Source organism: Magallana gigas, chromosome 4 (genome assembly GCF_963853765.1).
Source record: "Magallana gigas chromosome 4, xbMagGiga1.1, whole genome shotgun sequence".
In the NCBI taxonomy this organism is placed as follows: Eukaryota; Metazoa; Mollusca; class Bivalvia; order Ostreida; family Ostreidae; genus Magallana; species Magallana gigas.
The window spans coordinates 4,394,695-4,422,685 of record NC_088856.1 but is presented as its reverse complement, the minus strand read 5'-3'; the positions used below and the strand labels follow the sequence as shown (position 1 = coordinate 4,422,685).

The 27,991-nt window shown below is 32.3% G+C and overlaps 3 protein-coding genes across 3 annotated transcripts; 1 reads left to right on the top strand and 2 right to left on the bottom strand.

Annotated features, from left to right (window-relative positions):
* Positions 1–268: 268 nt before the first annotated feature.
* LOC105344024 (medium-chain acyl-CoA ligase ACSF2, mitochondrial) lies at positions 269–1,949 on the bottom strand. The gene is made up of 2 exons (XM_066080987.1): positions 561–1,949; positions 269–430 (listed from the first exon to the last, which is right to left on the bottom strand). Exons 1-2 carry the CDS (start codon positions 1,905–1,907, stop codon positions 410–412), a joined length of 1,368 nt encoding a protein of 455 aa, XP_065937059.1. The 5' UTR covers positions 1,908–1,949; the 3' UTR covers positions 269–409.
* Positions 1,950–11,364: 9,415 nt separating this feature from the next.
* LOC105331696 (heat shock 70 kDa protein 12A) lies at positions 11,365–15,449 on the bottom strand. The gene is made up of 6 exons (XM_066080986.1): positions 15,101–15,449; positions 14,694–14,802; positions 13,834–14,171; positions 13,538–13,756; positions 13,171–13,330; positions 11,365–13,060 (listed from the first exon to the last, which is right to left on the bottom strand). Exons 2-6 carry the CDS (start codon positions 14,746–14,748, stop codon positions 12,003–12,005), a joined length of 1,830 nt encoding a protein of 609 aa, XP_065937058.1. The 5' UTR covers positions 14,749–14,802; positions 15,101–15,449; the 3' UTR covers positions 11,365–12,002.
* A 693-nt stretch (positions 15,450–16,142) lies between these two features.
* LOC105331687 (uncharacterized) lies at positions 16,143–18,819 on the top strand. The gene is made up of 4 exons (XM_034450042.2): positions 16,143–16,354; positions 17,068–17,149; positions 17,325–17,491; positions 18,033–18,819. Exons 1-4 carry the CDS (start codon positions 16,306–16,308, stop codon positions 18,149–18,151), a joined length of 417 nt encoding a protein of 138 aa, XP_034305933.2. The 5' UTR covers positions 16,143–16,305; the 3' UTR covers positions 18,152–18,819.
* The last annotated feature ends 9,172 nt before the right edge of the window (positions 18,820–27,991 follow it).

Below are 27,991 nucleotides of genomic sequence, written 5' to 3'. Positions count from 1 at the left end.
AAATTCTATATTATTAGAAACGTTTATGCTACTCAGTTATTCTAGTATTTAAAAGACAAATCGTATTTTTTGCAATCAACGTTTTTGAGGATGATCTGTCGTACTTCGTTACGATTCGGCTTTCCATTCGCTAGCAGTGGAAAATTTTTCAAACTTATGATAACATGCGGGACATACATATATCCAAGCAACCGATTTTCTGGCGTGATTTTGAATTCTTTTCGGAGGTAGTCCTGCATAATCTCCATGGAATCCTCACTGTGTGGTCGATATATTATGGCAGCAGTTGGAACCAGGTCTCCAGTTTCCATATCCTTTATCGGCATTACAATGGCTTCTATAACATTGCTCTTTGCTTTTATAGCATTCTCAATCTCAACAGGATATATTTTTCGGCCGAAAACTTGAATCACCTCTTGGCACCGTCCCTCTACAATCAAAGCATTATCATCTGTTACAAAACCACCGTCTTCGTGGCAAAACCATCCGCTTTTCATTACGTTTCCTTTCGTGCAAGTGTCGTGATTACGATATCCAGAAAATTGCTTTATTGAACGTACCCATATTTTGCCTCGCTGACCCACCGGTTGGAGAAATCCGTCCTCATCAGTGATTTTGATCTCTACTCCAGGAACTGGTCGACAGCTAAGGGTTCCGTGCTTTTCCTTGTATTTATCTTCTGCTTTGAACAATCCAGATGCAATGTAACCCAATTCTGTTGAAGCATAATCGACCTGATATTCATCACACACTTTACCAATACTCTCCAATACTGATGAAGACACAATTGTGCCACCCGTAAGAATTCTTGGTACTTTCAATGGCAATTTCTTTTTGATTATGAAATCGAGCATGGATGGAACAAAAAAGGCTTGAGTAGGTTTTTCTCTTGCTATAATCTCGCAAGAAATCAAAGCTGCATCCGCCGTTGAAATTGAATGAAATGCATTTGTCATTGTCACTCGAGTTCCACCAGTACTGATTTCCCAATATGGATATCCCGCACTCCAAAAGAAAGGCGTGGTGTTATATAGCATCTCTTTTTTGTTATTTGTTGGGTATATTTTGAAAGAGTGGTATGCTAGCACAACCATGGCATGATGCGAATGCGGAATTGCTTTTGGAAGACCTGTTGTACCCGAGGACAGTTGAATAATTGATATATCCTCTGGATCAATTCTGGGAAGAACTGCCTTATACTCACGGGAGCACAAATCTTGAACATTTTTTAGTGATGGGAAAGCCTCATGTTGGCTAAACAATACAATTTGTAGTAATTCAGAAACTTCTGCGGGATCATTTTTTGCAGATGTTAAATTCTTGTGAAGTATGTTTTTGATAATTTGACATCTCTGCCCGCTGTTTCCAGGATCAATGATAAGTAGCTTTATATTCCCGATTGCATCGAACAATTCTACCATGGTTTCTTCTTTTTGTTTATATGGCAAACACAGCGAGCAACCGCCCGCCATCTGCACTCCTAAATCAGCAATTAACCATTCTGGAACATTTCTACCATTGAGCCCAATGATGTCACCTCTTTTAACCCCCATCTGGACCAGGGTTTTTGCAAACTTCGTTGCTTTTTTATATAAGTCCCCGAAAGTAAGTATAGACCTTGCTCTATCATCGTCAATGAAAATACACACTACCTCATCTGGAGATTTCTGTGCCTTTTGTTTCAGTAAATTCGGGAAAGTAGTGTATGGGATATCCAAAACAGTATCACAATATAAGTAGCTATCCGACATTTTTTCAATCGACGACAAGAGATCTTTATGAGACGAAACAGTCTTAGAGCACGACTTTATTAAGAACAACTGAACCCTATAAAAACGTATCTTTAAAAAAAAAATGTATGGCAACTCATTGATGTCATTGGTGGAAGAATATCCATGATCATGCATACGCCTGTTGACTATAGAAATCTTAGTTTACGATATTTAGAATCGTTTCAAAGATAGCTGAACATGTTATCCTTCATTAGAGAACGTCGCAGTCTGTAGCATTGCAAATAATTTGTGACGTGCAAAAACCTTCCTTATTTCTATTATGACGTCATGTCCAATTACGCGTCTAATAGTAACAACAACGTAAACGCTGTATTCCATCCGCCATGTGCTTTGTTTCCCGTTCAAATCACGATAATAAAGTTGATAAGTTAAAAAGAATATCAGTTTAGCTGTCAGAGTTTTGCAGCATGGATGAATTTACCAAATTTTTTGAAATACATTTCTTAAATATATCTTTAAGAAGATTTTAAAGGAGAAACATGTTGTTCTTCGATACTGTCATGTTGATGCCAGTATATGAATGGATTTTATTTATTCAGTATATTGGGCAATCTCTTTCATCTCTTTTTTGTCAATAACTGAAAGTGTTCATTATTGTCCCTTAGGTTCCCTACTTTTACATCCAAATGAGCAACTGATAAAAATATTTTATGCTTCAAGTTAATCATATAAAATAAAGCTAACACATTATTTTGTTCAAGAAAAATATCTGAGTAAAAAGTTTTAAACGTTTATTGCACGTTTGTGTGGTATTACTATAAGGCCTTATTCTGTTCCGAATAAAAACATCAAACATGGTCAAAGTTCTAGGCTTAAGTCACCAAAAGTTCACTTTTAAAGTAATGAGATTCCCTTTTAAAAATATAAATAGAATGATTGATGAGCAATGTGGCGTATTACGAAGCAATCATTTTTACGACTCAGTTAGTAAAGCAATGTACTGAAATGATCCTCGTGTCTGTTGTATAGAAAATTTTAACCCTACCAATATACTTATTGCTGCCTGTTTAAAGCAGTGTTGGTAAAAAGTAAGACAGTAACCTCTCAAGTAGTAGTTTAACGGAATAAGTTTTCTGGGGTTTTAACAAACTTCATGTATATGTATTTTTTTTCGACACATGAATGCATTGTAGGATTAGGATAGGAATAGTAGTATACGGACTAAACCACCGCTACCGCTTATTTAGGTTTTTGTTTCAAAATTTACTTTTAAATGTGATGGATAGGTTATGTACAAATGTAAATGCAAAATAAAAGTATAAAGGCATTTGGTAGGCAATTTCGCCTTCTTGGATTGTGATTTTTGGCCACCATCTGTTTTGAATCGGTTAAGGAAGGAGTCTTTCCTTGTTTTCGACTTGTCAAACGTAAATTTGATTGTTCATTAAATCTAGATGTAAGGAAATTAATATAGTATATTTTTCTTTCTTTTTCTTTCATACAACTTGGCATAGAAAAAGTAATCGATGTTAAGAATCTAACAAGGACTATATTTTTTTGGCGTAATAATGGCGTAGGAAAATATCTCATGTTTCGCAATTCAGAATTGCTGAAAATTAATTAGTCTGTTTTACATGTAGCGTTTAAAAAACAATAACAAAAAAATAATGTTGGATTTTTTTTACTAATGTGAACTAATGATATGATACTTGGGTCTCAAAATATGTTTTTAAAAAATCATTTGCCTATCAAATAACATTTTTATAAGCCTTTTAAAGCGTTCATTCTATACATTTCTTTTTGTGAAAGAATCGCTGAAATAAGTTTTTCTCTCTTTTTAAATGGTCAATTTATTAGCTTTTTAGTCAATTTATATCGTTATATAAAGTCTTCATAAAACATAAAAATCAGATTTTTTTTTATTGGAAGCATAAAAAAATAATAAAAATTTATAAAAAGATTAGAGGAAATACGCGCGGGCTAAGCAATATCAATTTTAGTGGAAGTAATTATTCCAATTTAGTAGTATAAGCTGATAAACATTCCGATATTCTATTATTTTATTGAAGAATAGAATCTTCAATTCTTAAACAAATGTCTGCAGAACTACAAAGAGCTACACTTATTTTTATCATCCTTTACGCTGAGGAAAAAGGAAGTGACCTTGACCTGACCTTTATGCGAAAACAAAATGGTCAACTTTGAATAAACTGATAGAATCATTTGGTAATATGATCCGTTTGATTGTGTTAAAATGTCATGAATTTCTCATTATAAGAAGTATGTTTGATAATGAGAAGACCCCTTCCTTAAGGCATAGATAATACTAATGATTTATGGTTTAAGGGTATTCGTTTTATATGGTTATTTATTCAGCTTATTCATTCTATCCATGCGGAATGGAATTTTTTCTATATTAAAGTCAACTATTGTGACGAGTTGTTTTAAAACATTTATGGTTTGTTCACTGTACCATTTTACTGTGTTAATAGCATACAACTGTTGTAAACAGGATATTTGCTAAGAAACGCGTTGATGTATCTGAAAGGGGAAGGAAACTAAAAATATGTTGTAGAATAAATCAATTAATTATCCTTTACTTTAATTGTAAATCGTATTTATTTTCATTAAAAAACCCGGAACAATGAATAAATCAAGAAAATCGATCGCTTAATTTAAATTTCCCGCCACCATAGGGGCTGCCATTGAACTTAAATCTATGACGTCACACCATCTATTCCGGTTTGTCTTATCAACATAACATCATGATATTCGCTCTAAATGACAAGTTCAGGAAAATTAGAAACAATATTGTTCTTTTACCTTTGCAAACTACAAACTAACGTCCAATGGAGCATGTTCGTTAAAATCTAAAAGCGGAGGTTAGTGTCGAAGAAATCTCCGCGTAAATGTGGAAATTGTCAACAGATGCCAAGTATCATAGAAAATGTCTGCCATCGTTATTTTGACATGGTAATTCCGACTTTAAACAATGAATTTTAAACATCCCGATTACAATTATAACATTTATTCAATTAGCGAAGAACTTGACTTGGAACAAAAAATTTAATCGAGGTCGTTTTCAACTTTGAATGATTGCAGATTAACAGCTGTCATTTACTTATAAAAATGCATATATTTATGCATACAATGATACATGTTTTTATTCTTTAGATTGACGTGTCAACTCAAACATTATCAATTTTGTTTAGTCGATTATTTGAGTAACAGAAAGGTATAAACCAGCGTTAATTATATTCAGAGCACTGTGTACATTCATTTGTATATGTAAACCAAACCGGAATAGATGGTGTGACGTCAAAATAATTAATTTTTTTGGTTTTTAATACAAAAGAGTTCTACATCATGGCAGCCTCCAGTAAATACGATTTCTCCAACTTCAAACGTTCATTAAAGCTTAATTATGTATTTTATTTTCAAAACAGCATGACCACATGTGATAATTTACACCACTTTATTAAAATGAATAAATTATGTTTTTGACTTTCCTTCCCCTTTAATTCTAGTAAGGTTATTTAACTTATTCATGTCATCGGGGCGGGTTAAGACCGGATATGCACAATCTAATAACTTTTCATCATCAGTAGGTCAAAGCCCTATATATTTATCCCCTTTAGAAAGCCCTATATATTTCACCCCTTTCGAAACGTGCAGACGAAATGTACATGATTAAAAAATTAAGAAAGACGAACATGCACACTATTTACAATTAAATTTTAGTGATTATCTACCAATTACAAATCAACCAATCACATCTCGACACACACTAAAATTGCAAATTATGATACATAATTATAAAAAACCGAAGAATTTTACAAAATTCCTGTGATTTGATTACCACCAATGATTGAACGTATCTTTAAAAAAACCATGTATGGCAACTCATTGATGTCATTGGTGGACCATGATCATGCATACGCCTGTTGACTATAGAAATCTTAGTTTACGATATTTAGAATCGTTTCAAAGATAGCTGAACCTTTTGGCGTAATAATGGCGTCGGAAAATATCTCATGTTTCGCAATTCAGAATTGCTGAAAATTAATTAGTCTGTTTTAGCGTTTAAAAAACAATAACAAAAAAATAATGTTGGATTTTTTACTAATGTGAACTAATGATATGATACTTGGGTCTCAAAATATGTTTTTAAAATATCATTTGCCTATCAAATTACATTTTTATAAGCCTTTTAAAGCGTTCATTCTATACATTGTTTTTTGTGAAAGAATCGCTGAAGTAAGTTTTTCTCTCTTTTTAAATGGTCAATTTATTAGCTTTTTTGACAATTTATATCGTTATATAAAGTCTTCATAAAACATAAAAATCAGAATTTTTTTTTATTATTGGAAGCATAAAAAAATAATCAAAATTTCTTAAAAATTTAAGAAAATTAGAGGAAATGCGCGCAGGCTAAGCAATATCAATTTTAATGTAAATATTTATTCCAATTTAGTAGTATAAGCTGATAAACATTCCGATATTCTATTATTTCATTGAAGAATAGAATCTTCAATTCTTAAACAAATGTCTGCAGAACTACAAAGAGCTACACTTATTTTTATCCTCCTTTACGCTGAGGAAAAAGATAGTGACCTTGACCTGACCTTTATGCGAAAACAAAAAGGTCAACTTTGATTAAACTGATAGAATCATTTGGCAATATGATCCGTTTGATTGTGTTAAAATGTCATGAATTTCTCATTATAAGAAGTATGTTTGATAATGAGAAGACCCCTTCCTTAAGGCATAAATAATACTACTGATTAATTATTTAAGGGTATTCGTTTTATATGGTTATTTATTCAGCTTATTCATTCTATCCATGCGGAATGGAATTTTTTCTATATTAAAGTCAACCATTGTGACGAGTTGTTTTAAAACATTTATGGTTTGTTCACTGTACCATTTAACTGTGTTAATAGCATACAACTGTTGTAAACAGGATATTTGCTAAGAAGCGCGTTGATGTATCTTAATTCTAGTAAGGTTATTTAACTTATTCATGTCATCGGGGTGGGTTAACTTTCACCTGCGCACCCAAATAGTCACTTTGTTCTTTCTCTTCCCATCAGCTCAGTTGAAGTCGTGATAAATTATAAATATTGGTGTTTTCCATTCTCTTTCCACCCACTGGCAGGTTAGACTGTTCATTTCACTCATTTTATGATCTAAGGACAACATTGGAAAAATTCGGGGTTTTTTTTAACAATGTGTAACAAAAACCAACTCTACGGTAGCTGCTTTCTTTAAAATCTTCAGGTTCTGCTGCATCAAAGTAACTTGTGCTTGTAAAAAAAAAATCACTGTGCCTTTTTAGTTCAACCAGAAACAACACAAATTGGCCTTGTACTTACAAAACTTGAAAAAATAAGATACTTTACATGTTCAACACTATTTTCATAAAGTTATTCCTGCAGTTTTTCGACGCAACATACACAAATATATCGAAAAATTAATCTGAGAACAAAACTCCATTATTTTCCGTTGTTTTTTTTTCCTGTAAATTTAAACAAACTGGGCCCTTTCACTAATCTTTTCATCGATTATTTTTAAGTTTTGAAACAAAATGAAACATGCAATCATGTTCATCAAAACCTTAAAATTCAGGTAAATTTATCTGAGGTAAGGTTATGCTACTTTAAACAATTTTTAATTCGAGTATTGGAAATCATAAGATCTGAAACCAATAACAGTAAGAATTTAAAATCAATAGCCATACAATGAAGAATCACTCTATATAAGATTTATGAAACTATTTTAGTAAAAGGGGGTTAAAATTAAGCGAGGTAATGGTACCGGTGTAAACGTCTAAAGATACTCCTACGGCCACAACATGTCTCATACCCTTTTTGTCATTAAAATTTTAATTGAACATAATAGGTCCCCAATAATAAAATCATACCATTTATTCATTCTACCGTCAAGTTAACATTCGTTTTTCATCAATATATTAAAAAACTAAATATACAATAAAACACCTCTCAAATCAACTGAAAGGATTTCACGCATACTTTTATCTAAACTACCAATAAACAGTTTTCATCAAAAGACGAGAATTAAATTACAAAACCCAACACCACAAGGGTTTCAGTTGAATTACAAACACCATAAAGGTTGTATAGATTTTTTGTCAAAGTATATTAATGAAAAACACGCTTTCAAAAATCAAAACCCCTGCCAGTATCGATGAAACCGCATCAACAGTGGAAATTCTTGTAAACTTTAGATCAAATGCAGGACATACATGTTTCCAAGCAACACGCTCTCTCTCTTAAGAACCAAATCTCCTGTTTCCAATTCTTTTATCGGCATCACAATAGCTGCAATAACGTTGCTCTTTGCTTTGATAACATTATTAATTTCAACGTGATAGATTTTTCGTTTAAAAACTTAAAACATCTTTTTGCACTGCCCTTCAACATTCAATTCATTGTTTTCCTTCACATAACCACAATCCCTTTGACAAACCATCCGCTTTTTATAAAGTATTCTTCAGATATTAATAGAACTTTTTGATTCAAATATCCAGGATATTTCCTCTATGGGACCGATCCCATATTTTCCCTCGCTGACCCACGGGTTAAATGTATTTGTCGTCATCGTTGATTTTTATTTCTACTCCAGGAACTGGTCGATAGCTTAGAGCCTCATGCTTTACGTCAGACTTATGGTCAATACTGTAAAATTTATAAGCAATAAGTCCCAATTCAGTAGAACCGTAATTAACTTGATATTCATCACACAATTTGCCAATACTTTCCAAAATTAAAAAGTAAACTATCGTACCTCCTGTAAAAATTCTTTGAATCTTTAATGACATGATCCTTTTAATAATGATGTCAAGCATAAATGTTCCTGTGTTACGTTCCTTTTTGCTATTTTTTCACAGATTCTTAGAGCTGCCTCAGCCATTGAAGTCTAATATAATGCAGTTGTTACTCGGATTCTACCTCTACAACTTACCCCGCACTCCAAAAGAAAGGTCTATCATTATATAATATCTCTTTATCTTTATTTATTTTGTAAACATTCATTGTGCAATGAGCTACTACAACCAAAGTATGATGTGAATGCGGAATTGCTTTTGGAAGGTTGGTAATACCCCGAAGACAGAAGAATAATTTCCATATCTTCTGGGTCAATTCTCGGAAGATCAACTTCTTTTTCCCGGAAACATAATTCTTGAACATTTTTAAGATAAAGAAACTCTCTTAGATTGAATAGTACAAACTGTTGCAATCCTTCGCAGAATCTTCTTTATCAGATGTAATATCGTGTTTAAGTATGTTTTGGATAATACGATATTTCTGTTCCCCCACACCTGAATCAATGATAAGAAATATAACTGTTGCGATTACATCGAGAAGTTCTACTAAAATTTCTTCTTTTAGTTGATACGGCAAACACAGTGAACAACCACCCGTTATCTGCACATCCAAATCAGCAATAAGCCATTCTGGAACATTTCTCCCAACTGAGCCCGATGATGTCACCTCTCTTTACTCCCATGAACTAGTGTTCTTGCAAACGTTGTTGCCTTGTTGTAAAAATTCCACGAATGTTAGCACAGACCTTTCATTATAATTATCAATGAAAATGCACGCTGTTGTATCGGGGGTCTCATCTGCTTCATTCTTAAATAAATGGGGAAAAGTTGTGAATGGAATACCCAAAACAATGTTGGAACTTAATCAGCTGTAAGTCATTCTTTGTTTGAAGTAATCGCGCTACTTAATGCCAAGCTCTCTTTGTTCTATAACTATACTGAATGCAATGTAAATGTAAAACAACGTTTGTTTGAAATGACATGTGTTGGTGTGGCGAACACGGACCTCTTAGAAAAAAAAGAGGAGTAAGCATCCTCTGCCAATCGGTCACACCGGCCATGCACTCAATGTCATATCGGGGAAATTGTCGTAATTTGGAAAATATATCAAGATCGAAAAAAACCCAGAAAAATCCGTCGACTGTGTTATTCAAATAATTTTTCAAAGCAGAGCAATCACGGACCTTTGGAAAACCTTATACTTCTATAAATTTTTTGATCAGTTTTGCGTTCGCTGTTTTCTGAAGTGCAATTAAATGTAATCTTTGTAATATTGTAAATAAAATGCTTGTTTTAAACATTTCCTTTAGTCTATACTTCTTAGTTTTGTGACGTGTTCCTCCTTTTGTGAGGTGTTACTTTTCAACCAATTTCATTATGAACGAAAAGTGATTAATATGAAATAGTTTTTCATTAATAAATTTGCTTATAACATCTTTTTTCCTCAGTTAATTTGTTTAACTAAAGGGATGCTCAAGTATTCGGATATATGCAACTGAATCTGTATTCTAAACCACAGCTTGAATAATTACTCTTAAAGTTTATATTATATGAATGATGGCTTCAATTTATGCATCGTTGTAAGCTTGCATGATTGACAAATGTTTGCTGGAATAAGAATTTTAAATGCTTCGAGTTATTAAGAACACGTTTCTACTATAATTAATTTAAATAAATTGCCGTGAAATTGTACATTAAATGGTACATTAACATGTGCCAGTATCTTTACAATGAATTTTTATGTCAGTCATAAAATTAGAATTCTTGGGAATCATTAGAATTTGTGGTGGCAATATTTTAGTGGTATTTTTTGGTAGTTCTACCCCACGAATTTACATTCTCGACAAAATAAATTCTTAATATTGATCTTGAAATTTAATTATAGAATATTTTTAGTCCAAACCACGAAAACAAGTCTCTGTAATTCTTGAAACTTCGATAGAAGCACTATTAGTACCAACAGATGTTTTTACTAGAAGCAACTTAAAGCCTCCACGATTTAAATAGCAAGTTCGGATACCTTGGAAGATTTGATACCGCTTAGAGTTCTAAAATCTGCAGGGGGATATTAGCTATGCTTGACAGATTTTGGGTAAAGGTTGCGGAGATTTAAACGTGTCGGAAGTAAATAGGAGAAATCCCAAACTGATTAACAATAAATAAATCCAAAACTAATTAACAATAAATAATGAGGAAACACTCTCATCCGCAATAAAGAATGGATTTGGTGCAGAGAGAGTTAATATAAAGAGCAATCCTTTCCATTTCTCCTTCTTACGAACACGGGCGTGTTTAGTAGTGGTAAAAAGTGCATTGTGTGGACTCCTGGTGGTACAAGAGAGAGTGAGTATTGTTACAACATCCAGATACAATAACGAAATCAAAGGATGTGTTAACGACACTATTCCAAAACAATCTCAACATTTAAATTAGTTTTAAAATACAGCCACACCTTCCATCCAGTATCCGTGCTCGATCTACTATTATAATAAATATTGCACAAGACCTGAAAGTTCGAGAGGTAATTTAAGGATGTGCTGTTAATCTTCCTTGAATAGGACTACTTTGTATCATTTTCACGCGTTTAGGTACAATGTTTACACCAGACTGCGTAAATATGATAAACAAAATATTAACAACTTTTTGTCTAACTATCTGTAAATAAAACTATTATCACCTTTCATTCAAAAGTGTTTTTTTAAGCAGTCTTTAATTGTACACACATCTTCAGTTTATATAAACTTGTGTTTATAAGATAATAACATACTTAGTCTAGTAGTTTTTTTGGTAAAATTACTTGTTTATCAATCACTGAATTCTCAATTAAAAAGAAAACTTTACACACAATCACATTTGAAGTATGAGGTACTCTATGAAACAATATGTGTATCGTTTCAAAATCAGACTATATACATACTAATTAAAACTATATATGAATATTGAAAATGTCAATTCTAAGGATATTTCTATGAATAAAGTAAATCATATTTAAAACTTTCCAAACACAAAGCTTTGGCGTACACATATAATAGGAAAATTGACACTTCTGACACACAATTCATTACGTTTAAGATCTCATAGGTGTGTTTAGATTATGTAATCAGGAAGTATGAACAAAAACATCGTAAATATTGAACATGTGCTGATAATAACGAATTCAATTGGATTATTCATGTTATTGGAACAACTAATGACATCCATATCTGTCAGAATGAGATATAATCATTCACATCTACAACCTAGCTTCCCAACAAATAAATGATGCCTCTTGCTCGGTTTTGATTTCATATATGATATTTTGTAATTGTCATGAAGAAGTTAATAGTAACAAGGTCACAAAAATATGCACATGACAGTTATGTGAAATTTCGTGTCAATTGCAAGCATTGGGTTTAGGAAAAAGGAACCAGAAACCTTAAAAATTAATATCCAAGGTGATAAACCGATGTTTGCTGACTTTTTGGCTGGTGTGCATTAAACTCTATCTCTGTTTCCCCAAAACGCATTTTGACAATTATGGATTCTTTGAGAATAAATTTATGACCCGGGGAAAGAATATATCCAATACAAAAACACCCATTGTCGTCAACATGTTCAACGTTTTTCGAAGAACTCGTATACAATTTAAAATTCCCCTTCCTTCCGTAGCTATGCAATATATAACTTTTTTCATTTTGATATTCCCCAACATTTACCATTTCATCAACCTCTAAAAGTTTACTGAAAATTTTGTCGCAGCGAAATTCTCCATTTTTCTCATACTTATATTTTTCGTCATGTTTACTCGGGTCAAATATTTCAAAGACCTCAATACCATAAGTGTATTTGCTACGTCTCTGTCTGATGAGAGAAGGATCATGACCAAATATTACAGCTCCGTGAAGAACAGAATTTGCCGCTTCATGGGGTATTATAAGGCGCATCCCCGGAAAGGCTGATTTAATAACCTCAGTAAGCACTAGTGACCCTGCATATCCGCCGACAAGAATAATGGTCGAGATATCTCTTCCGTTTGTTTGTTCAAAAATATTTTTTAAATGCTCAATAATTTTTGTTATGGATTCTGCAAACAATTGCTTTGCATCTTTTGAACTCATTCGCACGTGTTCTCCATTGAATGAGATGTCAATTTTTTTCTCTCTTTTCATTAAAACGCTTTCCTCAAACTTTAACTTTTTGCCGGGATGAGCTTTCTTGTAGGCTTCTCTGATATGATAAGGGAGTATCACTCTAACCTTTATGCCGGATTCGGGATTGATTTTGGGCTTGACCTTTTCAAACTCTCTGGAGGCTTTAAAGAATGCTTCTGGTGTCTTAAGGTTGATTAATGTTGTGGCAGTCTCACCAATGAACTTTTTTAGAAAGACCAGGTATTCTTCATCTACCGTTGTGCTTCCCCAGTTCCCCCCAGTTGCCTTAATGAGTTCGCCGACGTGACCATCTTCTCTCACCTCGTGCGCTGTTATATCTACTGTTCCACCTAACAAGTAATCAAAATTAAATCTGTATCAATCTATGCACTTAGTTATTTTTGTGAAAGAGAATTTGTTTTCATTTTTTTCTATTAAAGTTCTGTAAACGCAATCCAACCTCCCGCATCTACGACTATGTATTTTGTCCCTGGAGCAAATGTTTTAAACACATCGCCTTCTTGTCCATCTACCCTTCTCTCTACAGGAAGATGTTTCACAAACGTAGCTGCCGCTTCGGGTTCCAACACTATTGTCAACATTTTAGAATCTATTCCTGCCTGATAGTATGAAAATCTAATTTTGAATACCACATTGTATGGAATTATCATACTGATGAATAATGATGCAATAAATTTATAAAATGCCCTTTAAATCGATTTAACTTTAATAGTAATGTTTCCCATAACTGTTTACTTTTCATTAGAAAATGAGAACGTGTGAGGCAAATATCTGAATATATCTGTCAAATATGTCATAGAACAAACCTCCAGCGCCGCTTTTCTCATGAATGCTTTTGCTGGATCTGACCATATCGCAGGTACAGTGACGATCCACTTAATGTCTGTCAGTTCTATGCCAATTAGTTGTTTACTGACACAATCAATAACCGACTGCTTTAGATATCTGAGGGATTCGGAAAACACAACCATAGCAGGCAATGACTTTCCAGTCTCGTCTTCAATTAAAACTTCCTGATCCCCTGACTGAATAAAGAAAGTAAATGCGTTGCTTATTCTGTAACAAATTAGAATTATCAGCATCTTTGAACAAAATCCTTTACCTGTAATTCATAAAGAGCCATTTTGAATCGTCGGAAAAAGTACCAGTCTTTGGCTTTCTCATCGGTATTGTCATCGTCAAGCAACAGATCCAAGTATTTGGCCTCGGCATCAAAACCAAATTCGCTGAACTCTTTTTCTTTTGTGAACAGAATGCACGTAGAGGTCTTCTTATAAATCATTGAGCTTGAAGGATCTACCCATGATTTCATTGTAACTTTCAAAGGGTCAATCTGAAAGGCATGCCTGCTAGAATAGGCGTATCCGGAAAACGTTGTTCCAAAATCTATCGCTGCCACAATCAAGTAGTTTTCTTCAATTTTGGACGGAATATTTTCATCTGTAATAGACTTCTGTTATGATCATATCATCAATATACATGTGGTTCGTTTTTAATATTAAGTGTCTTTGATCCTAATAAGCATATTTACCATATATTTAGGTGTTAAATCTCTTAATTACTTCATAAAAATATACATGTATATAAACAAAGTTTACTATTATTTCATATTAATTAAACAGGCTTTCTTTGTTATTGCTTTTATGCAGGATTGAGCTTCATTTGCCAATAAATAATTTATCACCAACTTGTTTCTATAAATATATAACAATTTAAACCAATTTTTATTATTGGTTATTAAAATCAAAAGAAAGGCAAACCAAAAATTTTACTCTACAAGAAAGCAACCTTCATATTCAATATAAACCAGTTAAAAACCATTTTGAAGTTTATATTTACATTTACGTATCTCGATGTTTGAAATCTTTTTGCACTTTAAACATGTTAAATGAAACAAAAGTAAAAGTAGTACAAATATACATGTGTGTGAGCTAACAATTTCTCTACATAGTTGGCATTTACCTTTTCGTTCGTATATAGTGGTTTCTTTGATATTCTGGAGTATGGCGTCATCCATGATTCCCGTGTTTTACCATCGATCGATTAAAATATTAGACAACGAAAGGTAAAGCTTGATTAAACAAAATCAACATTTGTGGATCATGAATATAATAGAAAGTTATACACAAAAATTACTTGCAATTGGAAATTGTAGCTACAGGAATCCAGGGGTACTTTTGCTTTTACAATAACAAATAACCTTGCGAAACGACATCAATAAAAATACGTGTTGTTTACTTGTTTAGTTACTAGGAAGTTATATTTAAACCAAAACTTGTTTTATTTTTCAACAGTGCGCAGATACCATAAACTGTATGTTAAACAAACCACTGTAACACTGTAATATTGCACAATGTATATTCACTTACCTTTTATCGATACTTCAATGTGTAACTGTTGTTTTCTCTTATAGAAATCATAGAAATAATTTAACAGAGTCAGTATCAATCGTTTGCTAGTATTTGTTCTGAAACAGGAGAATTTATTAAGAAAGATACCAATGAAGCTTCAAATTCTGTTACTTAATGATTGTGCTGTTAGTGAGCGCTTTTGAATAAAAAAATGGTCACTAAATTACAGAATGCAATAAATTTCCTGGGTTGAAAACTCATTCTGCACTTTAGCTAATGGAAATCATAATTAGCAAAAATTAGTCCGTCTATTGTGTCCACATTCTACCTAGTCAAGTGACAATTTAATTTTGTGATTACTTGTTCACAAAGAAATACGTTGTGTTATCACAGACAAAGACACTGGATAGTGTAAACTTAAATAACCTTTTAAAGCTTAACCATTGTTGCAAGTTTAAAAAGACAACAAATCTTTGCACGGTTTTGCAGGACATCATTATTCAGATCTTATAGTATGTAATGACTACTAATCACCACACGAACAATTTTCAAAGTAGACGTAGGAATTCATTTTGTAATTTATATAGTCCAATACAATTTGCCATCGACTATTTTAATATTTAATCGTACAATTGTTGAAAACTATATAAATATAACTAATAAGAAATCATTCTCTGAAATTATGAGGTGGTCAAATACGGTGGGGCATGATCAAATATATCATAAAGCCCTCCGTGGTTCATATGATTAATATTTGATCAGCTCTGGCCGTTTTTGATCGCCTCATATGCTCAAAGAATGATTCCTTATTGCTGAGTTATACCCCGGTCTTGAGAGATTTCAAACAAATCTTGTATATCTATTTTGCATTATTTTTGTAGTTTTGATGTCTTGTTTAAACAAAATGTGAGATTTTTTGCATTTGGAAGTAATAAATGATTTAAGGTAGTCTATGTGCCATTTTTGTTTGTTTTTTTTTTTACAGATGTTTTTAATTAATATTCTAAAGCTTTTAAAACCATCTGATTATTAACCATACGACCATTCATTGTTTTACACAGTATACATCCGGCGGTGTGTAAAGATTGTGATACGTCACACGTTTGGTCTGACAATTTAAAGTCCGTTCGTATTTGTTCTTGTTTGAACATCTATAGTATTAACATTGAAGTTTTAGTCATTTTAATATTTGGAACACAAACCCAGTTACGATTAACGGCAAAATGGCTACCTTTTGTGAAGCTGGATTTGTTGCTCTTTTATTTTCCTGTTGTGAGTAAAATGGCTGAACAATTTTAATTTTCATAATACCTAGTAATTTTTGCACATGTGCCTTTACTTTTGATTGTGAAACAGACAAAATTTTAGGTACATGTATGAAAACAGTTTTGTCTGGAATATTTTTAAAGAATGATTATCATATTCTAAATTTATAATGTGGATATGAATACAAATTTTACCGTATAAAAGCTATGTATCATGCTGAAAATTTTGTAATTATGGGTACCATGTAAAATAAAAATCTCAAGCTATGTTGCATTTAGCCAGATCACAAAGGAATTATCAATTATACAAGCAAAATCATTAAATATCTAGAATGTCATGATAATATCTATTATCAATAGGATATCTTGATACGGCGATATTTACATCTACTGAGTATTTTCTCTATTTCTTAAGAGAACCGATTATGATTTATTACACAATCGAAGCTGACAGGTCAGAAATCTAAACGATCCAGTTCTAACTACAATCAGTAAATCAGTCAATTATCAATTAGTCGAAACCTTCAGCAACCTAAAGAAAACTAAAATTCCCATATAAGACGACTTGGTTATTTCTTCTATGTAAAGCACTGGTGTACATTAATAATTTTAAACACGGGTGGTGTATTTTTTCTGCCTTGTCTGTATCTTCATATCCTGCATGAATCATTAAAGCAAGCATTTTATTGTATTATTCTATATTGATATATAATTATTCAGTACTGCAGTTTATTGGTGCAGAGACATACTGCTACTACAGATATTACTACAGGAAATACTACTGCTACTATTATATGGAGAGGTATGTACTCATAAAAACTTATTGATATTTATAATAAAGTAGTTTGTCAGAAAAAAAAATAAATAGCGATGATGTCGAGCTTTAGTAAGGTACATATATTTACCGCAAGTTGGGTTTTCATTTTGTGCGACACTTTGATTTACATTTTTTAATCACTTTTTTTAACCTCTTGCAGCGACTCTGTGGGAGGAATTGTAGCGGGGTCGATTGCCTTAGTAATTATCATAGTGGTGGTCAGTGTCGTGGTCAGGGCCAAGCATAGACAGTCAGTGGTGACGCCCATCTCGTCAGGGGGCGCTCACATCAGTACAGTCAACACAAATATCAACACAAACATTCACGGTGGGTATTCCTTCATATTATTTATTTTGGAAAATGAAAATATACATGCTTATAAAGCAATATGACCTACAATTTTCATGTCAGATTGTTTGATTGCAAAAATGTAATGGCCTACTGGCAATACTTCATAAATGGATTTGCTTATTTTGCGTTGAACAAACGGTTAGGGGGCTTTGATAGAAGCAATCTGATAAAAATCAGTTGTTCTGGTACGGTACGTATTAGAACAGCTGATTTAATCAAGTTGTGGTTGGAGCAAATGTCCTGTAAAGAAAATTTGCTTGCTATATTTTCCATTGTGAGGGTAGTTATATCAATATTTAACTATTTGTTTTCATCTTATTTTATCATAATTTATGTGTAAGTTACACACAGAATCATCATATTGCATATATTTTGCACCAAAATAAATCTCAAAAAAATGCAGCCCTTATTGTATTAAGTTGTTTTGTGCCTGGGAGATGGTAATATTTACCGGTAACTGAACAACTGGACTAACGGACAATATACAGTTTGATATTTGTCCCATTCTGTGTTGTAGTTCCTCCACCCCCACACCCAGGATATGGTCCCCCGCAGCCTATGGGAGGGTACATGCCTCACCCCAACCAACCGATGTACCACGGGGGAAACCCGGCGTATCCCCCCGGGCACTACTGATAACTCTCCTGTGGAGGATGAAAGAGAATAACTGTCCACAAACAAAGTAGATAATTGTTTACTGGAATCAACACGTATTGAATATTGTAGATATTTTAAACTTAAAATAGTGGATTTCAAAATCATATCATTTCACCTCAACAGGTATTTAACATTTACTATAACTTGGAAATAGCGTATTAAAAAAATGATATTACATCAGTTTACCTTATAGTTTTATAACAAAAGTACCTGAGCATGCGTAGACAATGTAATTACATTACATTTACGAAGTGTCTTTGTAAGGATGTTCCTTTTCAATTTGTTCTATGGATTTTAGGTCTTTTCTTATACGTAAGTGATAGGAATAAAATTATGTACAGCATATGATGGTCATGTAAGCAGATCTATATATAGACTGTAGTGAAATATCATGATATGGGCAAATGTAAGTACTACAATGTTCTGCACATGACAATTTAATTATTGCATAAGAAAGCTATTACATTATACCAAATTATATAAGTATGCCTAGTTAAAACACTCCACAAAATCATTCAGTATGCAAAATTGCAATTGCATGTAATTTTCATGGTTTTTTTATTTATATATTTATTGAGTTTTTCTTGATGTTAATTTATTTTTTATAATCTATATATTGTTTATTGATATTAAATGAGCAAAGTACACCTTTGTTTTCTATTTACAATATACTGCTGTTTTACTTCCACTACACCAAGTTTGATATTTACTGGCCTAAAACCAACTGTTACACTTGCATATCCTTACGGGATGCTCGCAACGTTCCATTATAATTAGATTACCTGAATGTCCTGTGCGCACCTGTAAAGGAGGATGGTTTTGCCTTTGGCTTTGTCCAGTTCGACCATCCTGAAAAACTAGTATCTGTTGATTATCAACTTGTTTGTCTAATTGTAGATCTTGTTTGTCTAATTGTAGATCTTGTTTGTCTAATTGTAGATCTTGTTTGTCTAATTGTAGATCTTGTTTGTCTAATTGTAGATCTTGTTTGTCTAATTGTAAATCTGGCACCTCTTTTGTTGGTTGAGTTTCTGAAAAATGTACCAGAGCCCGCCATCACAAAAATGTTTGAATCACTACATTTTAATTCGTTCTCAAATTACGCCAATCCTTGAAAGTAAATTGCATAAATTTGACAATGCTGGGGGCTGGACTTGAAGAAAGTTGTTGACTACTTCTTAATCGCTAATCTTCTGTACTGCTGCAGCGGCAGCCATTTATATGGTGAATTGTGTTTCGTCAATCTCGCAGCATTTCATAAATCAAAGTACTGAAAGTACTGAAAAGCGCTAACCTAGCTTGGTTCTAAGAAAATTTACTGTGTGCAAGCGTAGGCGGAAATGAGCCTTATTGAAATTTTGGTTTATGTTTAATTAATATCAATTTAAAGTATCGAAGGCCAGATTTCTTTAAATATATGTTACTTTTTGAAGATAACGTGAATTAAAGCTGAACACGACTTGTATATGGATACTTGCCTGAAAAAAGATATGTTAAAATCACAAATTATACCTTTTGAACAGTAATTTATCACAGTTTTTGACATTTTCTTGCAAAGAATCGATTTTATTTTTCTATATTTTAGCTTCTGAATACGCACTATATTTTTTCATCACTGCGTAGCATCCCGTGCTGATGTACGTAAGCCCCGCAAACCAATCGTATCTACTCGGCCATTTCCGTCACCCAGATAACTGGTTCCCTATACCTCTTACCAGTTTAAATGATGTATATTTCTGCTCATAGAGGGCAGTTATTCCTTGCACCGGAAATAGAAGTCTAACGACAATAAAGCGCTGAGCTATGCTTAGCGCTTTAAAAAAAAGAATCAATGAATAAATGTGTAGGGCCTTATGATATCAATTATCATTAAATTCACATGCCAAAATATATATGTATATGCGTTTCATTATAGATATATAATAAAAGCAAATATGAGTGTCGACATTATGAGAAGAATTAGCATATCATAAAATACGTTTTTGAAAAGGAACATTTTGTAATTTTGTGGTACAGCGTAAAGAAATAATTTGAAAGCAAACAATGAATTCCCCTACGACAAATTATTTATCCAAACTAGTACCTAGTAAATATGAATGATAATTATTGTATGTTAACATTTTGTTGCTATCTTTTAAAATGTTACATTTTGGTGAAATTTTTCCAAATAAAGGCAGATATATTAAAAAAAAAACTATTGAGAAAACTGTTTGATTGAAATGATTTTACACAGATAATCACCGCACATGCTCCCAGCTAACGTTCAAATCTGAGAGATTTATTCCGCGATAACAATATGACCCTATGATGACTTAAATGCATGCGCAGATCGAGTGAGCCCCCCCCCCCCCCCGAAAATTCAAATTTCTAAAATCACTGAAAATATGTCTCGGACCCCTCCCCACTGAAACCCGAAAACTTGAATATACCCCACATGAAATATTTCAGAACAGAATAATCAATATGGTTCGTTTGGTGTGTTCCCGTTTTGCACACATTTGATAATTGGGTATAGAACAATATGTGTGATTTGTGTTGTGATAGCAATTATAGTCTGCTTTCAGTCAAAGATTTTACCTGGATTTTTACCTGTGTTTTATCAGCGCCTTTACGATGAAACAAAGGAATATAGATATTTTGTTGTGTTTCAGGTATAATAACAAATAACTATTACCATTTTTTCATTTGATAAAATAAAGATATTGATATGTTTAGTCTTAAATTTCTACTCACTGATCATCTTCACAATGTCAAGACGTTGTGAAGATGATGTGGTACACCGTGTCTCTTTTTACATCTTGGTTGCAAAATATGTAAAACGCATATTTATAATTAGTTGATTGGTATCAACAAAAAATATTATGAAAGGAAACAGATCTTTCTCACAAAATATTTCAATCTTTGAAGTAGCGGCTTTGACAGTAGTTTTTATGACATCACCACTTTAGTATATATTGCAGATCACTTTCTGATGCTGAATACATGAAGGACAAAAATTTCCGGCAAAAATAATAATTTTGATATTGATTCGATAAGTTCTTATGACGTCACCGCTTTAGTATATATTGTGGGTCACTTTTATGGTTTTTTCCAAATCGCAGCACAAAAATTCCGACAAAAATAATAATCTTAATATTGATTCGATATTCTTCAATCTGAGGAAGGTTGAACATGCATGAATAAGGTCTACATTTGATAGGTTTTCTGAAAACATCTTTACAGTTTTTGAAGCATATAAAATTGCCTATTTATTATCATATCATTATACAGTTTTTCTATTGTCTTCGAATATTCAAGCCACAGCATAAATGAAAAATATTTAGCAGCGTTTTCACTAGACACATTTCCTCAATTTATTTCAGCAATAATTGAATATTAAAATATATTTTCTCTTCAAACTTGTAACATGTACATGTACTTCCTATACACAGAGTAAAACAAAAGCATTACATATCCAACATTTTTGCAAAAACTGTGATATAGACTATAGCAATTAAGCAATTATCTTACCTGGTCACATTCCCGTTTTACACACATTTTTTCGATACCTATTTTTCAAATGTGTGCAAAACGGGAACAAACCGGTTCGTTTACGAGAAAATTTTGCGTACACATCTGATAAGTACTTTAGAAAAAAGAGGGATAAGGTCATTGCCTTTATATACAGTTTCAAATAGATAAATTACATTGTATTATGCACGGTCCACATTGATAGAGAGGTTCTCGTGGTTTTAAATCACGATGACTGTTTAATTTTGTTTAAAACAATTATTGTGATAGATTGTTATCATATAAAGTTTAAATGGAGTAGGCCGTCACTAATGCTTGTATCGGTGAACCGTGGAAAATTCAACAAAGAGGACGGGTCTGTCACATCACAAACCGAAGGTCTGTTATCTGAATTGTTTTTTTTAATTAACCCTTTGATTAATAACGCCATTGACCGGAAGATTATTCACTCATTGCATAATACTGATATTTACTTAATACAGGAGGCTGTCGATTTTTTTAGTCGCAATACAGTAAGTATTTTATATATTCTATTCATTTTAATCTTGCTTTATGTTTTTTTTCCTCCAACAGACCTGTTTCTGGCAAAAAAAAATGTTGGTGTGTAAATGGTGTATATGTGCTAGAAGTAAAATACAGAGAATATACTTGATGGTCTTTTATCAATCTGAGAATTATATTTTGAACATACAAATTGTACTTCATTTTAATAAAGAAAATATTGATTAAAACATAAAAAAACATCGCGCGTAGATAGATTTACGCAAAATAAATTTCTCATTATGCAACGTCGATGGCATAAGTCCAAAATATCTGACGTTTTCCCTGCTTTTTAAACGATTTAGCGAGTAAAATATTGAAATCGTTAAAAAAGCCAGGAAAACGTCAGATATTTCGGAATACAAGATACATGTACATGTAAGTATGCTGTCTTAACACATCAAGCTATTCAAAATTTTACTATGTATTGAAAAACCACATGATATGTCACAGAAGAAAAAAAAAGAATTGTAACAAAATTGCAGTATATAGCCGCACGTGCATGTTTTAACAAAATTTTAAAACCAGTGCTATTTTAACATATCTTTAGTTATTTGTTTTTGCAGGTTTTCTGTCACTTATGAGGACTAAGTGTGACTACCGTTTTCCCTTTAGTTAAAATTGCTTCATTTAACCATGGTGGAGTAAGTAAATGTTTATATTATTTAAAAGAGTTTCAAAAAATAGTATGAAATGTATCTGCAGTTTTTCTTTACATTACGTAAGTATGTAAGTAATTCTGATCTTATAAAAGTCATATTTTTGAAAAAAGGAAACAAGAATTACTCATGTATTCTAGTGTGTGTATATATATATATATATATATATATATATATATATATATATATATATATATATATATATATATATATATATATATATATAAAGTCGTTAAATACGGACACGAATATTGCGAAATCTCGGATTTAGCGAAGTTTTTTGAGTCCCCGGTTAAATTCTTAGCAAAACTTTGCAAAATTTTACGGTTATAACGAATTTGGATAAAACTGCTTTGCGAATATTGCTTTAGAGTCCCGTAGAGGTGAATAATGATAAAGTTAAAAACCTTTTATTATTCATAATTTTAAAGAAAAATGCATTACCGTTTAACATAATAATTAGAATGAATTTAAGTTTTCCTAAATTCTTCAATTTACAATTCGACTATCAAAAGTTTCAAATTTTTAATCTAAGCCTCAATTTGCAAAATCAGAAGTCTATTGAAAGAAAATATGTATAAAGTGAATTCGTAAAAGTTATTAGTACGAATTCGTTGTACGGATATATTGATTTCCGAATATAGCAAAGTAAATCCATTGATCCCTGGGACTTCGCTATAACCGAGTTTTACTATATCCTAGAACCCCGAAATGTTTTATTAGAATTGAGTATTTTGTGTTAATCTGGAAAACAATTATTCATGAAAAAGTCACTATAGTTGCAAATGCTATCAATATTTAAGTTGGCGATAAAAACTGAAAACTTTTATGTCCATGAACAATGAAATCTGACAACCCCCCCCCCCCCCCTTTCACCCCCCCCCCCCCCAACAACAACAATCAAAAACAAAAACAAAACAAGAAAACTGCCAATGCTTCTGAACTGAGTTTTCTTTTTATAAATTCATGTGTAATTTCCTTCTGAACGCGTATTTCGAGTTTTAATTTAGATTATATCTTTGTACTGCAGAAGCAAAAATCAAACAAACAAACAAACAAACAAAATAAAACAAAGCAAAAAAAACACCAAAAACCCAGCAAATCATTAATCAATGTCATCGTTTTTCTTCATTACACATCTTTTTGTCACAATTTAAGTTTTGTTAAGGAAAGAGTCTTCTTGTTATTCTTCTTCTGATAGGAAATTTATTAAATTTTTAAACAGTAAAACAGATCATTCATGTATAACCAAATGATTCTATCAGTTTAATCAAATTTGACCTTTTTGCATAAAGGTTAGGTCAAGGTCACTACCTTTTTTTTCTCAACTAAAGGATGATAAAAATAAAGCTAGATCTTTGCAGTTATGTTGACATCTGTTCAAGATATGAAGATTCTATTCTTCAATGAAATGATAGCTAATCAAAATGTCTATCAGCTTATACTTCTAAATTGGAATAGATACTGGAGTTAAAATTGATTTTGCTGAGCCTGCATTTCCTCTAATTTTCTAAAAGTTTTAAGATATTTTGATTATTATTTTCTGCTTCCAATATTTCTGATATTTCTGATTTTTAGGTATTATAAAGACTTTATATACAGATATGAATTGACAGAAAAGCTAATATATTGACCACCTAATAAGAGAGGAAAATTGATTTTAGTGATTTTTTTCACACGAATCAATGTATAGAATGGGAGCTTTAAAAAGCTTTCAAAAGTAATTTGATAGGAAAATCTTATTTTTAAAACAGTTTCTGAAATCCAAGTATCATATGATTAGAATACATTTGTTTAAAATCCAACATTAATATTATTGTTTTAAAAATGCTAAAACAGCTAGACTCATTCATTTACAGCAATTCTGAATAGCGAAACAATTCATATTTTCTTACGCCAATACTCCGCCAAAATTTAGTCCTTGTTAGATTCTAAACATTGATTACTATTTCTATGCTAAGTTTTATGAAAGTAAATAAGAAAGAAAAATATACTATTTTAATTTCCTTTCACAATGATTTCATGGACAAGAAATCAAAGTTACATTTGACAAGTTGCAAACGAGAAAAGACTTCTTCCTCAACATTGTTTTTCAACAAGTTGCTATTTACAAAAGGAAATAGAACTTATTCCATTACATATAATACATGCATAACAATGGTTTCCTTCATTTCATCCGTTACTTATTGTTCTATACAGCAATAATTAGCAATAAATATAATTTCTCATTTATTAAATGTGCTTTCTTTTGCAATATAACACATGATGATATATGTGGTACCTAGGGATGACCGTTGTATGTATTCCAATGAGACCCCTGGGATATCATTGGGTATTAATTTCTATTTTATTGGGGTATCCTTGGAGTTTCTTGTGGGTACCTAGGAGTGACCCTTGGATTGAAATGAGACCCCTGGGATATAATTAGTTATCACTTTCTATCATTGAGGTATCCTATGGGTTCCTTGGGGGTATCATTGCGGTTCCTAGGGGTGCCCCTTGAATCCAAATGAGACTCATGTTGTTATCAATGTCTATCATTAATGTATGTTTGGGGTTCTTTGGGGTTAAAAGACGCTCCTTTGATACTTAACTTTATTACTGCAATACATATGATCCGACTTGATGTCGTTCTCTTCCACAGCCCTAGGATCGGGGCCATAGTGGTCGGGGTCACAGCTGTCCTAGTGATAGGTATCCTGGTCGTGTACGTCATCAAAGCAAACCTTAAACGGTCACGTGCAATTAGTGTTAGACCAGTCACCAAAGTCCACTACTCAAAGGGACAGACCAGTGGTCACGTGTCCATCATTCACTTGTCTGATGGCCACGGCGGTAATCCGAGTATGTATGTATTTGTTTTGTTTGTCAGACAATAATTAAACGTTTTGAATATACATTTGCCAATCAATTGTTGAATTATTGTGTGTCATTATAACACATTGCAAAAGCGTATGTTTAAGAAGTTAATCAATAGTCAACTCATTCAGGAATGGTTTATCGTGATGTAAGAACCGAAAACAGACAAAAATATAAAAAATTAGGGAAATATGATTTGTTGCAGACGAGTAATCAGGTTAAACTTTAGGTATCAAGAAATATAAAAAAACCCAGGTTCATCATTCAAATTTTGCAATTTTTTTCTTTTATTCAGATTCATATCTTCCTACCCCTAGCTCAATGTGACTGGGTTCCCAGTGTGACTACAGGGGACCTAGATGTCCGTCGCCTGTATCGGTGTGTTCAAACCCAGGAACCATCCCGCTTTCTCCCTGGGACAAATTTCCCTTCACAGAAAACCATCCACAGTGGCTAATATTGCTAATTTATGAGTGCCATCTTCCGTGAATCTATCATATGCATCTAATTGTCAAAAATTGGTTATAATATCAAGAAATTGAATCCTTAGATAAATAAATTGCTGTTTTGTTGTTGTCATATGTATATATAACTATTGCATCTATCAGTTTACTTACAAGTGTGCAATCTTTTGAGTTATCTGTTGTGTAATATATAAAGTTTTTACGTTAAGTTTGTAGTGTTATGTTGAGTTTTGTTATCCACTTAACATTTACTAAATGAAAAAAAAAGTTACTTTTAAAAAATCATATTCGAATATGCTTTTTCTTTGGGCTGTAGTTATATATAGTATTTGGTCGTTTGTATGAAGATTTTGTATTTGACATCCGCCGTTATAATAACCAAGGCCAAATATTGAGGTCAAAGGTCGAATATTATAATGTCATCGACTTATTCTTAAATTTGTTTTTGGAAAACATTTGAAAGGCAATTTTCTTCATTTTGACATACCGGGTATATCAATCTTTGTTTCACGTAAATTAATGTTGTGGAATTCTGCAGCTATGTATGTTCTTTTTTTTCTTAAAAAAAAGGTTCCAATAAATCGGCATCACTGTAATACTTGTTTACTGAATTTTAGTACCAAATAGGTTTACAAGCAGCATCAAAGGCATTTTTATACACACCTAAAGAGAATATGAATGTTAAATGTTCGATTTCACTGTCATTTTACATAAGTATGAAATGTAAAATTTCAAATCATATTAGGAGCAAAAAAATGTTCAAATAGATATTTTATTTTAGAACAAACATTCAAAGTTTCAAAATACTTTAATATAAGGAAAATATTGAGAAGGAATAACATTTTTATTATGCAAAGAGTTTGCAATTTCATGACTTATATGAAGAGACTTTTAATATTCATCTACAAACGTCACGATCTTTTTTTATTATTATTGTCATTTATTTTATCATTATTTGGCAAATTGTGTAGGTTGATCAGGACTACAAACTTTCATAACTGTATAAATGTCCATTTTTCTTAACTTAACAATATATTGATAGATCTAGTAGGTATTTTGTTGAGCATCCAGCCTCTTTTAAAAGTAACGCTGGCGAATTGAACCTTTAATAATATCAATAAAATCACAGAACATTTTGCATAAAGAGATTTTCGACAGATCAGTGTATGAGTCATGTGATTAGCCGGGCCTGCAATGTCCTAAATAGTTGTGAAGTTCTCCAGGGTCCGGCACACAAATCAATCCGTGGGCGCACGGGCACTGCTCTGACGCGTGCTGCACGTAGCAGACGTCATTCTCTACCAACAGAGGGGCACAGTAGTTAGACACTCTTCGATGACGTAATCCTAATACGTCATAGATTCCTCGTTTGCCAAAGTCATTCCAAATATGAAGACAACACTCGTTCGCCCTGCATTCAGGATGACATTTGTACCAATCCAGATTTTGTGATTCGACAAGATGAATGCAAATCTGCAGCGAAATAGTCAAATATAAGTCAAGAGAATCATATACACTTGACTAGTTCATCAGCTATCATAATTTTAGTGCTTAAACAATTAATTAAATGCACCACGCAGTCATCAATAATCTTTAAAAATGTTTTAAGTAAAAAAAAACGCGACTTCATAAGCATTCCAGGTTCTGTTACAATATATTGGATTTTTTAAATTTACGTATATGTAAATATATATTTTGTATATGTTGATGAATTATTTATCTCTAACATAAAAAAAAAAACTACACATAGGTAAGTTATATCGATGTAGTTTATTTATACAATATAT

What these genes read in the sequence shown, in the direction of transcription:
- LOC105344024 (XM_066080987.1), bottom strand. Translation starts at nt 1,907, where the DNA reads ATGCATGATCATGGATATTCTTCCACCAATGACATCAATGAGTTGCCA. An exon ending in GTCAGCGAGGCAAAATATGG is followed by an intron (nt 431 to 560) that starts GTACGTTCAATA and finishes CTTTGATTGTAG; the next exon opens with AGGGACGGTGCCAAGAGGTG.
- LOC105331687 (XM_034450042.2), top strand. Translation starts at nt 16,306, where the DNA reads ATGGCTACCTTTTGTGAAGCTGGATTTGTTGCTCTTTTATTTTCCTGT. An exon ending in TGCTCTTTTATTTTCCTGTT is followed by an intron (nt 16,355 to 17,067) that starts GTGAGTAAAATG and finishes ATAATTATTCAG; the next exon opens with TACTGCAGTTTATTGGTGCA. An exon ending in TATCAACACAAACATTCACG is followed by an intron (nt 17,492 to 18,032) that starts GTGGGTATTCCT and finishes TCTGTGTTGTAG; the next exon opens with TTCCTCCACCCCCACACCCA.
- LOC105331696 (XM_066080986.1), bottom strand. Translation starts at nt 14,748, where the DNA reads ATGGATGACGCCATACTCCAGAATATCAAAGAAACCACTATATACGAA. An exon ending in CACTATATACGAACGAAAAG is followed by an intron (nt 14,172 to 14,693) that starts GTAAATGCCAAC and finishes AGTCTATTACAG; the next exon opens with ATGAAAATATTCCGTCCAAA. An exon ending in TGAGAAAAGCGGCGCTGGAG is followed by an intron (nt 13,331 to 13,537) that starts GTTTGTTCTATG and finishes TCATACTATCAG; the next exon opens with GCAGGAATAGATTCTAAAAT.